At 40.7% G+C, this 15,001-nt stretch overlaps 1 protein-coding gene and 1 long non-coding RNA gene across 5 annotated transcripts in view; one reads left to right on the forward strand and one right to left on the reverse strand.

Annotated features, from left to right (window-relative positions):
* SLC12A4 (solute carrier family 12 member 4) overlaps positions 1-15,001 on the forward strand; it is a 74,307-nt gene that overhangs the window by 45,406 nt on the left and 13,900 nt on the right. For all 4 annotated transcript variants that reach the window (XR_005222225.2, XM_007053985.4, XM_043526342.1 and 1 more), the window contains exons 6-15: positions 919-1,049; positions 1,618-1,859; positions 4,462-4,676; positions 5,821-5,985; positions 6,086-6,184; positions 7,691-7,748; positions 11,038-11,212; positions 12,052-12,170; positions 12,663-12,761; positions 13,381-13,500. Coding sequence is in view for 3 of the 4 variants with exons in the window: in XM_007053985.4 (XP_007054047.3) it covers positions 919-1,049; positions 1,618-1,859; positions 4,462-4,676; positions 5,821-5,985; positions 6,086-6,184; positions 7,691-7,748; positions 11,038-11,212; positions 12,052-12,170; positions 12,663-12,761; positions 13,381-13,500 (1,423 nt within the window). In the remaining variant the exon portion in view is untranslated. The remainder of the gene's footprint in view (positions 1-918; positions 1,050-1,617; positions 1,860-4,461; positions 4,677-5,820; positions 5,986-6,085; positions 6,185-7,690; positions 7,749-11,037; positions 11,213-12,051; positions 12,171-12,662; positions 12,762-13,380; positions 13,501-15,001) is intronic.
* On the reverse strand, positions 1,753-4,204 carry LOC122462577. The gene is made up of 2 exons (XR_006285238.1): positions 4,131-4,204; positions 1,753-1,890 (listed from the first exon to the last, which is right to left on the reverse strand). It is a non-coding gene; the product is annotated as an uncharacterized LOC122462577 (long non-coding RNA).

Consider the following 15,001-nt stretch of genomic DNA (forward strand, 5'->3'; position numbering starts at 1 on the left):
TACAGGGTAATTAGATTCAAAACATAGAGAATCCCTCTAGGCAAAACCTTAAGTTACAAAAAACACACACAGACAGGAATATTCATTCTATTCAGCACAGCTATTTTCTCAGCCATTTAAAGAAATCATAATCTAACACATACCTAGCTAGATTACTTACTAAATTCTAAGACTCCATTCCTGTTCTGTCTCCGGCAAAAGCGTCACACAGACAGACACAGACCCTTTGTTTTTCTCCCTCCTCCCAGCTTCTGAAAGTATCTTGTCTCCTCATTGGTCATTTTGGTCAGGTGCCAGCGAGGTTACGTTTAGCTTCTTAACCCTTTACAGGTGAGAGGATTTTTCCACTGGCCAGGAGGGATTTTAAAGGGGTTTACCCTTCCCTTTATATTTATGACACCCTTCATTTACCCAGTTTGTCTGTCCATATGACTGTTTCTCTTATCTGAAGATGGTGAAAATATGATTTGTTTTTGAGTCTAACAAATTTGAATAGAATGGGAAATTGCAAAATAGAATAAGATTAAATACCATAAGCACGCTCAGGATTTCGGTCACTGCAAATTACTCACACCCACCTGTGCAGTTGTCCCCAACTGTAAAAGATTTAAAACTTTAATCTCTTGAAGCATTAGTTGACAGAAACTATTAAATACATTTCTGAGGAGGAAACCTGGATTGAGCCAAGATACAAGGCTTGATTTAATATCCTGTATTTCTGCTGAATGCTGCCTAGGCAAATGAGAGCTATCTTTGTTTAGTTTGCTATTGTGTAAACAAAGTTATTTCTGGTAAAGATCTATAAAAAGCTAGATATGCAATTTATTACTTTGTATGAATGTTCTGGATTTTTTAAAATGTGAAGTTTGTGATATAAAAATATTCTGGAAAATACCACCTCCCTTTCCTGTCTTGTAGCTGGTGGCTCCTATTTCATGATCTCAAGGTCCTTAGGTCCAGAGTTTGGTGGAGCTGTGGGACTGTGCTTTTACTTGGGAACAACGTTTGCAGGAGCTATGTACATACTTGGTGCCATTGAGATTTTATTGGTGAGTAGAAATGCTTATGTGGCAATTCACATGTAGATACTACTGCAGAATTCCTGCCTCATAGGGATAGAGTTATTCTCATTTTGAAGGGGCATAGAGGATGATGGCTTACATTTTCAGAAGTGATTATTGGGTGCCACTTTTATTCTTTTCTAGGGGCCTGACTTTCAGAAAGTGCAGTGTCCACCCTCTGGAAGCCAGGGCCCTTGAAGGTGTCTCATTTTGGGTATCAAAAAACAGAGACTCCCCAAAATCACTATTCACTTTTGAAAATGTAGGTTGAAGTGTGACTCATTCCAAGCCACCCAGTGAGTCAGTGACATAGCTAAGGTTAGTTAATTGTATTATGGAAGTAAAACTACAAAACTGCCCATATTGATTGACTATTCTACAAAGTGAAGAATCCTAGCTCAATGTATTTTGCAAATAGAGAATTGATTCACATGGAAATAAATTTTCGGGGTATGTAATGCTTATTTAAAATTGAAACATGCAATAAGTGAAAGTATATTTGAAACTCTTGTTGTCTTACTGCAGCCTTTAGTTAACTTTTTGTTTTCTATTTCAGACATACATTGCACCGCAAGCAGCAATTTTTCATTCCACTGGTGCCCATGATACATCAAGTGCTACGCTGAACAACATGAGAGTTTATGGAACCATATTCCTCACCTTTATGGCTGTGGTAGTTTTTGTAGGAGTGAAATATGTTAACAAATTTGCTTCTCTCTTCTTGGCCTGTGTAATAATATCCATATTGTCCATTTATGCTGGAGCTATCAAGTCCATCTTCGATCCCCCTGCATTTCCGTAAGTAATCGTGCTGGCTGGGTATGTCAACCTGCAAGTCAGAAATATCTTTGGTTGCCATTTGGAAGCCCTGATTCAATGGAAGTTATATTAAAGTTACCCAGCAAATATGGCAGCACTTATGTGCTATAAAAATTATTTACTTTAGGAATGATAAATTTTATGTTGCAGTGAGCATAGTTCGATAAACCCATGAAACAAAGCTCCTTAGCCTAAAATAAACACATCGTTAACCTTTACCATCTTCAGCCAGTTCCACTAGGATAGTGTCTTCTGCACAGGTAGAGGAAGATGGATGGATGTTGACACTTTTTAACCTGTTCCCCCACATACAGAAAGAGAGAAGCAGATACTCAAGATACAACATAAACTTTCCTCACATGGCATCAGTTCATTTTGTGTTGCAAAGTTGCTTTAGTTCTGAGCCAGAGTACAGTTGACTTAGTCCTTTTTGTTGTAAGTTCAATGCAGGCTTACGCTGTACCAGGGAATGCACAGCACCGGCAATGGTAGCAGGGGATTATGCAGTGCAGTTAGGGTGTCAGACAAATTTTTCACTTGACAAAAGTAGTGTCATGCTAAATGAGTAGCCACAACCCTCTGCTGGCCCCCACTTTGCATGTAGAGCCCAGTCTGCACCATTGCAGTGAAGAGTGGGAGTTTTACCATTGACTTTCAAAGGAAGTGGATAAAAAACAAACTCACATACAAATGATCAGGAATAAATTAAAATACAGTGTTTCTCTCTCCCTGCGGCTTTCTCTTATTTAGCGAATGCTTCCCTTTGCTTGTCTACTCATGCTGGCACTTATGTGGGGCTGGAAAGGATCTTGAGTCAAGAGGCAGGACCATCCCCTGACAGATTTTTTTCCAATCTATTATTAAATACCTTCAGTTAGGGGATACTACAATCTTCTTTAGAAGCCTCTTCCAGTACTAAACTATCTTTATAGTTAGAAAGTTTCTCCTAACATTTAACCTAAATCTTCCTTGTTGGAAACGATTACTTTTTGTCCTACTGTCAATGGACATGGAGAATAATTAATGAAAGTCCTCTTTATAACAGCCCATATCATATTTGAAGACTGTTATCAGGTGTCCCCCCGAAGCCTTCTTTTCCCGAGATTAAACATGGCCATTTTAAAAATCCTTGTCTAATAGATCATGCTTTCTAAACCTTTTATCATTTTTGTTGCTCTTCTCTGGACTCTCTCCAATTTGTTCACATCTTTCCTAAAGTATGGCACCCAAAACTGGACACGGTACCCCAGCTGAAATTTCACCAGTGCCAAGTAGAGTGGGACAGTTACCTCCGTGTCTTACATATGACACTCCTGTTAATACGCCCCGGAATTATATTAGCCTTTTTAGAAACTGTATTGGATTGTTGGTCATATTCAATTTGTGATCCACCAGGTCCTTTTCAGCAGTACTGTTGCCTAGCCAGTTATTCCCCCTTTTGTACTCGTGTATTTGATTTTTCTTTGCTAGGTATAGTACTTCACACTTCTCTTTATTGAATTTCAACTTGTTGATTTCAGACCAATTCTCCAATTTGTTAAGGTCATTCTGAATTCTAGTCCTGTCCTCCAAAGTGCTTGCAACCCTTTCTAGCTTGGTGTCATCTGCAAATTTTATAAGCATACTTTCCACTCTGTTGTTCTAGTAATTAATGAATATATTGAATAGTACTTGATCCAGGACGAACCCCTGTGGGTCCCTATTGTATACACACTCCCCATTTTTCCCGCCTGCCAGTTTGACAGTGAACCATTGGTAACTACTCTAAGTACGGTCTTTCAGTCACTCATGCATAAAAGTAGAGCAAAAATGTTGGCTAATATCTTTTTTATCATGGATTACAGCCACAATGAAACTTCCTGAATTTCTCTTCTCTCCACTCCCGACAAACCAGCTGGAGAAACGTAGCAGTGACCCGATATTCACACTGGTGATCTAGGCTTGGTCAGACTGTACCTCATATGGCCCCATTAGTTTAGTATCTGAGCACTTCACAATCTTTCATGTATTTATCCTTCGAGCACCCCAGTGACATAGGGAAGTGCTATTGTCCCCATTTTATAGAGAACTGAGGGAGAGATAGAGAGAGAGAGAGCCTAAGAGACTTGCCCAAGGACACAAAGGGAGTCTGTGGCAGAGGAGGAAATTGACCCCCTGGTCTCACAAATCCAAGGCTTGTGCCTTATAATCCTTTCCCTCCATCTGTTCTGCATCCCCCTCATGGGGGAAGGGGCATTAGGTGGCACATACCCTTCAGATGCTGCTGATCTTCAGAACTGCCAGCCTACTTGTAGGCAAATATCCCGAGCTGCAGCCTGGAAGTGGGACACTGAGGGGAAATGGAGAGAGAAATAAATATATTTTCATTTTGAATATTAAAACAAAACAACATCAACATATACACTCCTGGTTCTGCTGCCCAGGAGAGTCTCAAATCTGGAACATGTTGTTGGGGAGGAGAACCACTTTAAAATCGCAGTGTATGAAAAGGGAAAAGCTATACTTTCCAAGTAACATCTGATGTGAGTAACCATCTTTGCTTAGTATGTGGTTCTAAATGACTCTCTCATTTCCCTTCCAGGATTTGCATGCTCGGCAACAGGACCCTGACGAGAGATCATTTTGATGTTTGTGCCAAAACAACAATTGTGGGCAATATGACTGTGGCCACCAAGCTCTGGGAACTCTTCTGCCATAGTTCTAACTTAACAACTGATAATTGTGATGAATATTTTCTGCTCAACAACGTTACAGAGATAGCAGGTATTCCTGGAGCTGCAAGTGGCATTTTAAAAGGTATGATACAAAACACGGTTGGATCAAAGGATATCCTCTTGTTAAGAGGCATGTATAGCCGTTGAGGTGGATTGAGCTGTTCTATGCTTGTAGAGAAAAAGCACCAAAGAAATGTAATTACAGTTAAGAAAACCCTTTTGAAGAAAACTGTTAGAATACTGTAAAGAGTAGATGCTGTTAATCACTTTTCTAGATAAGAGGCTTAGTTTCAGTTCTACTAAATTGACTGAATGAGACTGATATTTGCAATAGAAACTCAACTATATTAATATTGTAGGGCGAATTAACCTGGGCATACTGTATAACTCTTCAAAACCAGGCTAAAATGTCTGGGTTGGAGAGTAGTGGTAGGATGTTACATATTCAGATTTATAACATAGTAGATTCTAGCTGGAAGAAGCATAGAAGTGTGTGCATGAGCGTGATTCATGTGTCCTTGCTCTCTACAAACCTACTGCAAAGCTACAGTATATAATACTACAAAATGTTCACCAAACAAGAATTAAAGGGAACGTTTGCTGTGTGCAGGTGATGTCTATATGTTCATAAAGTTCCTATTTAACAATGAAAATTAGCAGACATACTCACTGCTTATTCCATGCATTGTCGAAGCATTAGTTAAATGCAAATCCATACAGTGTCATAATACTTCCACTTCCTAAAAAATAAAATAACTTCCATCCAGATATCTGGTCCGGGTTACCTAGGTTTCTTCAGTTATGTACACTCTTTCATTTAATATGCCTAATTTATGTGACAATGCTAAACTTATGTTGCTTTGGTTAGAGCAAGTCTATTTAAGTGGTATGTTAGAATGATATAACATCAGTTCGTTAACTGTATAGAATCAAAAAATAAATGTTGCATAAACCTTTCTAGGCAGTTGGTTTGTGTGGTGATAATCCAAACATGTTCATTGCTCTTGTGAAAAGTTTGCATGAAAATACGATGGAAACGTTTTCTGTTTTGGACGTTTTGTGTGTCTAGATTTGTAACTGTAGTAACCCACTAAGTTTCACTCCAGTCTGTTATTGCTTTGAGTAGATAATTAAGAGTTCAGTAAGTTAGGTTTGGGTTAACCTGTATTTACTGCTCTCTTTTTGTGGTGGTAACTCCCCTTTCCTGCCCTTCTCCTGCCCCCCAGATAATCTGTGGAGCAATTATATGGAGAAAGGAGAGATATTGGAAAAAGCTGATCATCCGTCAGTTGATGTACCAGGGCTGAAAAGCAACCTTCACCTTTATGTGTTTGCGGATATAGCCACTTCCTTCACAGTACTAGTTGGCATCTTCTTCCCTTCAGTGACTGGTGAATACTGGGAAAGGGTTTTGTGCGATTTTTAATTAACTTTCTTTGGTCTCTTGTGGTGTTTCCAAAAACATTTTCTTAAACTGAAATCTATGTTTAGGTATCATGGCTGGTTCAAACAGATCAGGAGACCTCAAAGATGCACAAAAATCTATTCCTGTTGGAACAATTCTGGCGATTGTCACCACATCACTCGTCTGTATCCTTTAAAAGTAGAATGGAATTCTAGCACATTGTGACTCAATTGAACTTTTATTATTATTTGTGTTCCTGGTTCATTGCACTGTTTTCAGTTGATTATAAATACCCCTATGATTGTCATATGTCAGTGAAAGAACATAAACACTGGTTCAATTGAGAGCATGTAACTTCCTCCCCTTTCTATCTCTTTGCTTTCTAGCTGCTGTTATTTGCTCCTTTAATAAAGCTGACTAGCAGTCAGTGGTATCTTGGGCTGGCAGAATGCAGAGATGCATTACCATTGCCAGCTGGTAAGATGGGGAAAAACCTTAAATGCAGGAAGTTCTAGATCACAGTACCTTTGTAAACAAATAGGTTTTTAATTTTGAGTAAAGGGAGGGCAATGTGTGCTGTCTAATAATTTGTAAGCGAATGTCTGTGTAAAAGGGCACATAAGGATCATCAAAGTAGCCAGAGATGGCAAGATGTAGTAGCAAGGTTGTTAAATAAGAAATGGAATTGGGGTGGGGACGGAAAGTTGGAATAAAAGGAATCAGTGTAGACCAGACAACTCTAAAATTAGCTGCTGATATTCTGCTAATAAGCTCTTCTGAAAACTAAATGTGAACCAGGATGGCACATGAACTGTAGCTTGCAAGTGTCTTCTGGCACATCTGCCAAGCTGCAGATCAGGGGATTGTCAAAGGGACAATGTACTCCATGGCATACTCCTGCTGTCTTCCAGAGAGCTCCCATGTGGCACTTCTGGAGTGGACCTTTTTGTTCCAGAAGTTGTTGTTTGTATGTTGATGTAATGGGACAGTCTGGTGACCAGCTGGCTTACTGGTCAGGCAGTGGCCTTACAGTTTCTGACGGCGTAGTCATTTAGAGGGCGTCCCGGCCAAATTGTATGCAGCGGGCCTCAATCCCTCCTTAGTTCTGCTTTTACAAGGGAGCATGCAGGCACGGTAGGGCGACCCAGGCCCACTCCACCTGGTCCCCATCCAGGACCCTCGGGGTTTGTCAAAGTGTCTATATCAGTAATTGATCTACTCCAAGTTACACTTTCGCTGGGTCACTTCCTACCAGACTGGAGCTCTTCTGTTTGGGGCATGGTTGCTGGCTTACGCTTCCCTTGGTCTGTTAATGTCCTGTTCAAAGCAGTCTCCTTTAGGGCTTTCAGCTCCCACTGGGGAGTTTTGAAGTGTAAAACTAATTTTATTAAAAACATTAACCATGTCTCTTTAATCCAGTCTTTCTTAAGTTTGAATTTTGGAACAACAATTTAATCATATTTGTCTCTTTACTATTAAAGATACATATGTACGTTGGGTGATATTAACAACTCACTGCCCCGCATACCTCAAGTGATCATGATATCTGATTATGTAGAGGATACCGCTGTATCATAATCATTTGCACAGGGGCAAACATAGAGCTTTAATGATGTTCAATATAATTGCATTGATTTAAATAAATAAAGGTCTAAATAAAATTACCTTCCTTAATGTACTCTGTACTCAAGATTTCAGCAGTGTATTACTATTTGGAGCCTGCATAGAGGGTGTTGTTCTTAGAGATAAGTAAGTAAGATGAAAATATTTTACCTATCACATGGTAGGGGAGGTTGTGCCCTGGCTTTGGCCAGTGAATCTTTTAGTCTTTGCCTTCATCTTCACACCTGACTAGAACTGCCTCTTAGGCATATCTGCATTCAAAATGTAAAGGATACTTTGGACGAATGGGTTCTGCACTTCCCTCTGCTTTGTGTGACTGCTCCCCCCAATCTCTAGCAGTGTAGGGTCTTCAGAAGCACATTTTACCCATTTTGCCTTGCATGACATGTTGCCTTTTGAGTTCCAAGAGGTACTAGGTTCAAAGATCAATTTCTTGCCATTACAGTTGACTTCCTAGAAAATCAAAACCCACTGATGTTATCTGAACACTGAACTTCCCCTTTGCTCCCTTGTTCTCCCTCTCTGCCGCCTTACTAGACCTGGTGAAATTTTTCCTTGCAAATAAATTATCTGATGAATTCAGCCCTTTTTCCTTCTGAGAAACTAATTTTTGATTTCTCCAAATGTATTGACTATTTGTTAGAATTTGTCTAATAGTGTAGGTTTCAGAGTAGCAGCCATGTTAGTCTGTATCTGCAAAAAGAACAGGAGTACTTGTGGCACCTTAGAGACTAGCAAATTTATTTGAGCATAAGCTTTCGTGGGCTACAGCCCACTTCATCGGATGCATAGAATGGAACATATAGTAAGAAGATATATATACACACACATACAGAGAACATGGTGGCTGACCTTTGTGACTTTGTCCTCACTCACAACTATTTCACATTTGGGGACAATATATACCTTCAAGTCAGCGGCACTGCTATGGGTACCCGCATGGCCCCACAGTATGCCAACATTTTTATGGCTGACTTAGAACAACGCTTCCTTAGTTCTCGTCCCCTAATGCCCCTACTCTACTTGCGCTACATTGATGACATCTTCATCGTCTGGACCCATGGAAAAGAAGCCCTTGAGGAATTCCACCATGATTTCAACAATTTCCATCCCACCATCAACCTCAGCCTAGACCAATCCATACAAGCGGTCCATTTCCTGGAAACTACTGTGCTAATAAGCAACGGTCACATAAACACCACCCTCTACCGGAAACCTACTGACCGCTATACTTACCTACATGGCTCCAGCTTCCATCCAGGACACACCACACGTTGTCTACAGACAAGCTCTAAGATACAACCGCATTTGCTTCAACCCCTCAGACAGAGACAAACACCTACAGGATCTCTATAAAGCATTCTTAAAACTACAATACCCACCTGCTGAAGTGAAGAAACAGATGGACAGAGCCAGAAGAGTACCCAGAAGTCACCTACTACAGGATAGGCCCAACAAAGAAAATAACAGAACACCACTAGCCGTCACCTTCAGCCCCCAGTTAAAACCTCTCCAGCGCATCATCAAAGATCTACAACCTATCTTGAAAAATGATCCCTCACTCTCACAGATCTTGGGAGACAGACCAGTCCTTGCTTACAGACAGACCCCCAACCTGAAGCAAATACTCTGCAGCAACCACACACCACACAACAAAAACACTAACCCAGGAACCTATCCTTGCAACAAAGCCCGATGCCAGCTCTCTCCACATATTTATTCAAGTGACACCATCATAGGACCTAATCACATTAGCCACGCCATCAGGGGCTCGTTCACCTGCACATCTACCAATGTGATATATGCCATCATGTGCCAGCAATACCCCTCTGCCATGTACATTGGCCAAACCGGACAGTCTCTATAAAGAATAAATGGACACAAATCTGACATCAGGAATCATAACATTCAAAAACTGGTAGGAGAAAACTTCAACCTCTCTGGCCACTCAGTAACAGATTTAAAGGTGGCAGTTTTGCAACAGAAAAGCTTCAAAAACAGACTCCAACGAGAAACTTCTGAGCTTGAATTAATATGCAAACTAGATACCATTAACTTGGATTTGAATAGAGGTTGGGAGTGGCTGGGTCATTACACATATTGAATCTATTTCCCCACGTTAAGTATCCTCACACCTTCTTGCCAACTGTCCAAATGGGCCATCTTGATTATCACTACAAAAGTGTTTTTCTCCTGCTGATAATAGCTCATCTTAATTAATTAGCCTCTTACTCCACTTTTTCATGTTCTCTGTATATATAGATGTGTATATATATGTCTTCTTATTATATGTTCCATTCTATGCATCCGATGAAGTGGGCTGTAGCCCACGAAAGCTTATGCTCAAATAAATTTGTTAGTCTCTAAGGGGCCACAAGTACTCCTGTTCTTTCTAATAGTATAGACAGTCTTGGGCCAATGTGATCTTAGCAGATAGTTGTTAAAATTAATAGTTTGCTCTCTGTTACTCGTGGGGAGTGTGGGCACAAGTTGGAGGATAATGTTTTTTTGCTTTGATTGAATGGCTGAAACTTTTTAATCCAGAGTGACTGCTCATTAAGATAGTGCATGATCATGTCTCCTCATATGTGGTCTTGCTCACATACGGGTATTTATATGAGGGATTCTGTTTCTCTTAAATGCTTGTGACTAAAATCCTGCTTGTGAATTAAGAATAAAAAGGGGACATGAACATGGTCAAATCCAAGCAGCCATTTATAATTAGGAAAATGTTGCCATGTTTGACGATCATGTTTCTTACCCTCAGGTTCTTAACCCTGTAAATCGAGTAATGATAGTTATCCTAATGCTGGAATCTGCACACAGCATTTCTGAAAGCTCCCAGGAGGATCATCTGTCAGGGGACAAGCAGGGAACTGCTTGTTCATAAAGTTTGGCATGAGACTATGATCTGGTTGGAAAGGTCTAAAGTCACTGAAGCTTTTTGTATGAGTCTGATATTGGGGATTGTACAACCAGTGTCCGTACTTAATGGTGGTTATTGCATGCTAAAAGACTTAGGGCAGAAAAACGTAGGTGTCACTGGTTGTTTAAATAAACAGGAGAGCTCGGTTTCAATGTAATAAGGACGGCTTCTCACCAGATGAACAGAAAGGAGTGCTCGGTTAACAAGGCAATAGAAGTGTTATCAATAACTTAAAGACAGAAGCGACTTTTCAGATGGTTGTCCTTGGAAAATGGGTGCAACCTTCTTTCCAGTCGTGGTTATCTTGCTGTAGGGGATCGCTTGGGCTACTGATTCAGATTTTTTCCTATATTGCAGTTTTCTGTTCAAGAAGTTGCTGGAAATTTTTGTTAAATAAAATCTAACCTACTTCTTGTTGGCTTACATTTGGATAAGACAGACTCTGTCCAAGTGAAATATAGGACTGGCTAACCTTTCTTTATCCTACAGGTATGGTGATGCGGTGAACAAGAACTTAGTGGTGGGCACACTTTCTTGGCCTTCACCATGGGTCATTGTGATAGGCTCATTCTTCTCTACCTGCGGAGCAGGCTTACAGAGCCTCACTGGAGCCCCACGGCTACTGCAAGCTATAGCCAAGGACAACATTATTCCTTTCCTATGGGTTTGTAAATATTAAAGAACATTCATTGTGCTGCACGCAGCATACACGAACCCCATGGCCTAGCCAGTGGGGTAAGGTTATTTTCCTTGAGACTGACAGAAGGAAATTGGAATATGTAGATGTAGTTGGCAGATATCAGAAACCTGATCGCCAAGTTGCAGGCTGGTTATACAGAAATCAGGCCACTAAGCTTCAAACTCCCAGTCCCTGTTCGCAAGCCTACCAGCCCCACTACTAACCCTGCCTACACTTTGATCTAGTGCTAGGAGGAGTGGGACTGCTGAGATTCCTCCAGCCCCTCTCGCTATGGGATATTTGGACCTTGAGAGTCAGTGGTCATCTCTCACCCTTCTTCAGTGTTTCTCCTAGAGTAGGGCCCCAGACCACTATTGCCTCTTCTCCGACTAGCTTCTTGCTTAATCTTGTCAAAAGCAGGGGAAGGCTCTTCCTAGAAACGGGAAGAAAGGGAGATCGGACAAGGATTCCCCACTCTAAAACTAGATTTTTCGCACGTTGCCCCTTTTCAAAGTGAGGGTCTGTGCTTAAAATAAAAGGCAGGTGTGCGTTGAAGGGAGGATTTAGATGAGTATTTTTTGTATCATTAAGGAGTCTGACATCAAACTCAATGGAGTAGAGATTGGGTTTAGAGGCTAGCTGGACTCCTGTCCTTGTCCTTCAATGAAAGATACGAAAATCACCCGCTGCATGCTATCTTTGAAGTGGGAAATAGATTCTGTTTTAGAATGTTACTGAACATATTTGTAAGCAGTGTCAAGTTAAGCTATGAGTCAAGTGTGATAGTACAAATAAATAATGTTCCTTTTCTTTTTTTTGTTTAGGTTTTCGGTCATGGGAAAGCAAATGGTGAACCAACATGGGCGCTTCTGCTAACAGCATTAATTGCTGAACTCGGAATTCTTATAGCTTCCCTTGACATGGTGGCTCCAATTCTCTCTATGTAAGGAACAGAGTCACTGTTACAAGATTAACAGAAGTCACTGTGAATTCTGTTAATGTGATTTCCTTTTAGAACCTCAATTTTAGATGAATACAATAGGTACTGGAACAGAAGTTCCATTTATTTAAGGACTACAAATGACCTGACGTCCATCTTAATTAACATGTCAATTGTCATGCCTCTGAAATATATCATGAGTGAACACTTTTTCTGACAAAGCTGAATTGGGCCTCCCTTTAGAAAACAATATCATGTTTGGTGCTCAGCAACTGGACAGGAGGAATGTGGTTAGATTCATTCGTAAAGAGTCTCTAACCTTTACACCTAATTTGTATTAACAGTTTAGGCCTGTCTTTAGTAACAAATTGGAGGTATAGCCTCTTGTGGCAAAACAGATATTGGTTTTGGTGTTATGTGAGTGACATTCAGACCTTTCCATTTTTACAGTTTGTGTCAAAAACTAACGTGTGCTAAATTGTTCCTTCTCTACAGGTTTTTCTTGATGTGTTACCTCTTTGTCAATCTGGCATGTGCAGTACAAACACTTTTAAGAACTCCAAATTGGCGGCCCCGATTTAAATACTATCATTGGTAAGAAAATGACTCAGTGTAGACTTTGGTCTACTCTAGTCCGTATTCTGTGGTCTACTGAGGGGATTTGGAAGACTATTGTTAACCCTTCGTATGAGGTGAAGAGCTTCCTAATAGAGGGGATGTTAGTGTGTGTTTCTGCTGATCATGGGCATGGAGTGTTTCTGTAGGTGGCTTTTGCAGCTAGTCTTGAAGGGCCTTACTCAGGCACCTCGTTTCTGAAATTGTGCCTTGGGCCACCTTTGGGTGGCTGAGAAGATGGAAAGATTCTGCAGTGCCCTGGGGCTGTCAGGAGGGACTTGGTTAAGGCTGCTGGATTTCTTCCATCCCTCTGGTAGTAGTCAGGGATGCAGGAAGAAACTCCTCTGTTTAGTGTGGACCAGAATTGTGGTGATTAATGTAGTAATAGCATCATCCCCACAATATAGTATATTACAACAGTGGTGATGGGAGTTATTGGTTGCTTTTTATTGCCATCTCTTCAGGAGAGAGGATACAGAAGATGAAAAACTTTAAGGGGGAAAGCAATTAAAATAACCAATGGGTTTGTAGCAGATACTTCAAGATTTTAGCTCTTTTTCCCCAGATACTTGCTAATACCTATTTTTTCCCCTCCCAGGGCTTTATCATTTTTAGGCATGAGTATTTGTCTTGCGTTGATGTTCATTTCATCCTGGTATTATGCTCTGGTGGCTATGCTCATTGCAGGCATGATTTACAAGTACATTGAATATCAAGGGTAAGTATTTTCAGAAGGAGCAGGGTAAGAGGAGACTTGGACTTACTTACCATTTATTGGTTCGGCACATGAATGGGTATTGCCTTGTGTCTATGGTATTCATTTTCTACATGGGAGTATTTTTGCAACTGCTTTGCGGTGATGATTCCAAAAAGAATTTATTAGATCAGGATGTAAGCATCTTGGGTAAGCATCTGCAAGATGTTTCTTGAAATCTGTGTGATAGCGGGAACTGGAGGTCTATTTTGGGCATCTAGTTCCCTGCTCCACTTTACCCTCTTTGACCTTTGACTACTTCTAGCCAAGGAGGCCTGAATGCAGCCCTCTCTAGAGCCATTCCACGTGGCTCATAAATTGGTCACGCGGTAAGGGTTTTTAGAGAGTCTTGGGGGAGATAACCAGCACCCAAACTCAGCCTTGCTTGGGATGCATTAGATTACTATTCTCAGTCTCTTAGACTGGTAGTTTGGCCGCATAACTTCATCTTCACAAATCAGATGGTGAAGCACATGGTGTGGTTCATGCATGATGATGTTCCAAGGAAATCTCAACCACAGACAGGAGTGATTTATAATTTGCAAAGTACTCCATTTAGGAAGGAGCAATCAGTTTCACACATACAAAATGGGAAACGACTGCCTAGGAAGGAGTACTGTGGAAAGGGATCTGGGGGACATAGTGGATCACAAGCTAAATATGAGTCAACAGTGTAATGCTGTTGCAAAAAAAGCAAACATCATTCTGGGATGTATTAGCAGAATTGTAAGCAAGATACGAGAAGTAATTCTTCCACTCTACTCCGTGCTGATTAGGCCTCAACTGGAGTATTGTGTCCAGTTCTGGGCGCCACATTTCAGGAAAGATGTGGACAAATTGGAGAAAGTCCAGAGAAGAGCAGCAAAAATGATTAAAGGTCTAGAAAACATGACCTATGAGGGAAGATTGAAAAAATTGCGTTTGTTTAGTCTGGAGAAGAGAAGACTGAGAGGGGACATGATAACAGTTTTCAAGTACATAAAAAGTTGTTACAAGGAGGAGGGAGAAAAATTGTTCTTCTTAACCTTTGAGGATAGGACAAGAAGCAATAGGCTTAAATTGCAGCAAGGGCAGTTTAGGTTGGACATTAGGAAAAACTTCCTAACTGTCAGAGTGGTTAACCACTGGAATAAATTACCTAGGGAGGTTGTGGAATGAATCTCCATCATTGAGGATTTTTAAGAGCAGGTTGGACAAACACTTGTCAGGGATGGTCTAGATAATACTTAGTCCTGCCTTAAGTGCAGGGGCCTGGACTAGATGACCTCTTGAGGTCCCTTCCAGTTCTATGATTCTCTGCCTGATGTGTTTGCTTGAAATACATCTTGCAGTTCATCCCTGTGAGTACATTAGGTTGTGAAGCACATCCGTAAATTTGTTGTAAAGTAATTGTGACTTCCATGCAAGAGCAAGGAAGATAAACACTGCTGAAATAATACTACCTAGCTCATATATATCGCTTTTC

The sequence above is a fragment of the Chelonia mydas genome, chromosome 12, assembly GCF_015237465.2.
Source record: "Chelonia mydas isolate rCheMyd1 chromosome 12, rCheMyd1.pri.v2, whole genome shotgun sequence".
Taxonomy (NCBI): Eukaryota; Metazoa; Chordata; order Testudines; family Cheloniidae; genus Chelonia; species Chelonia mydas.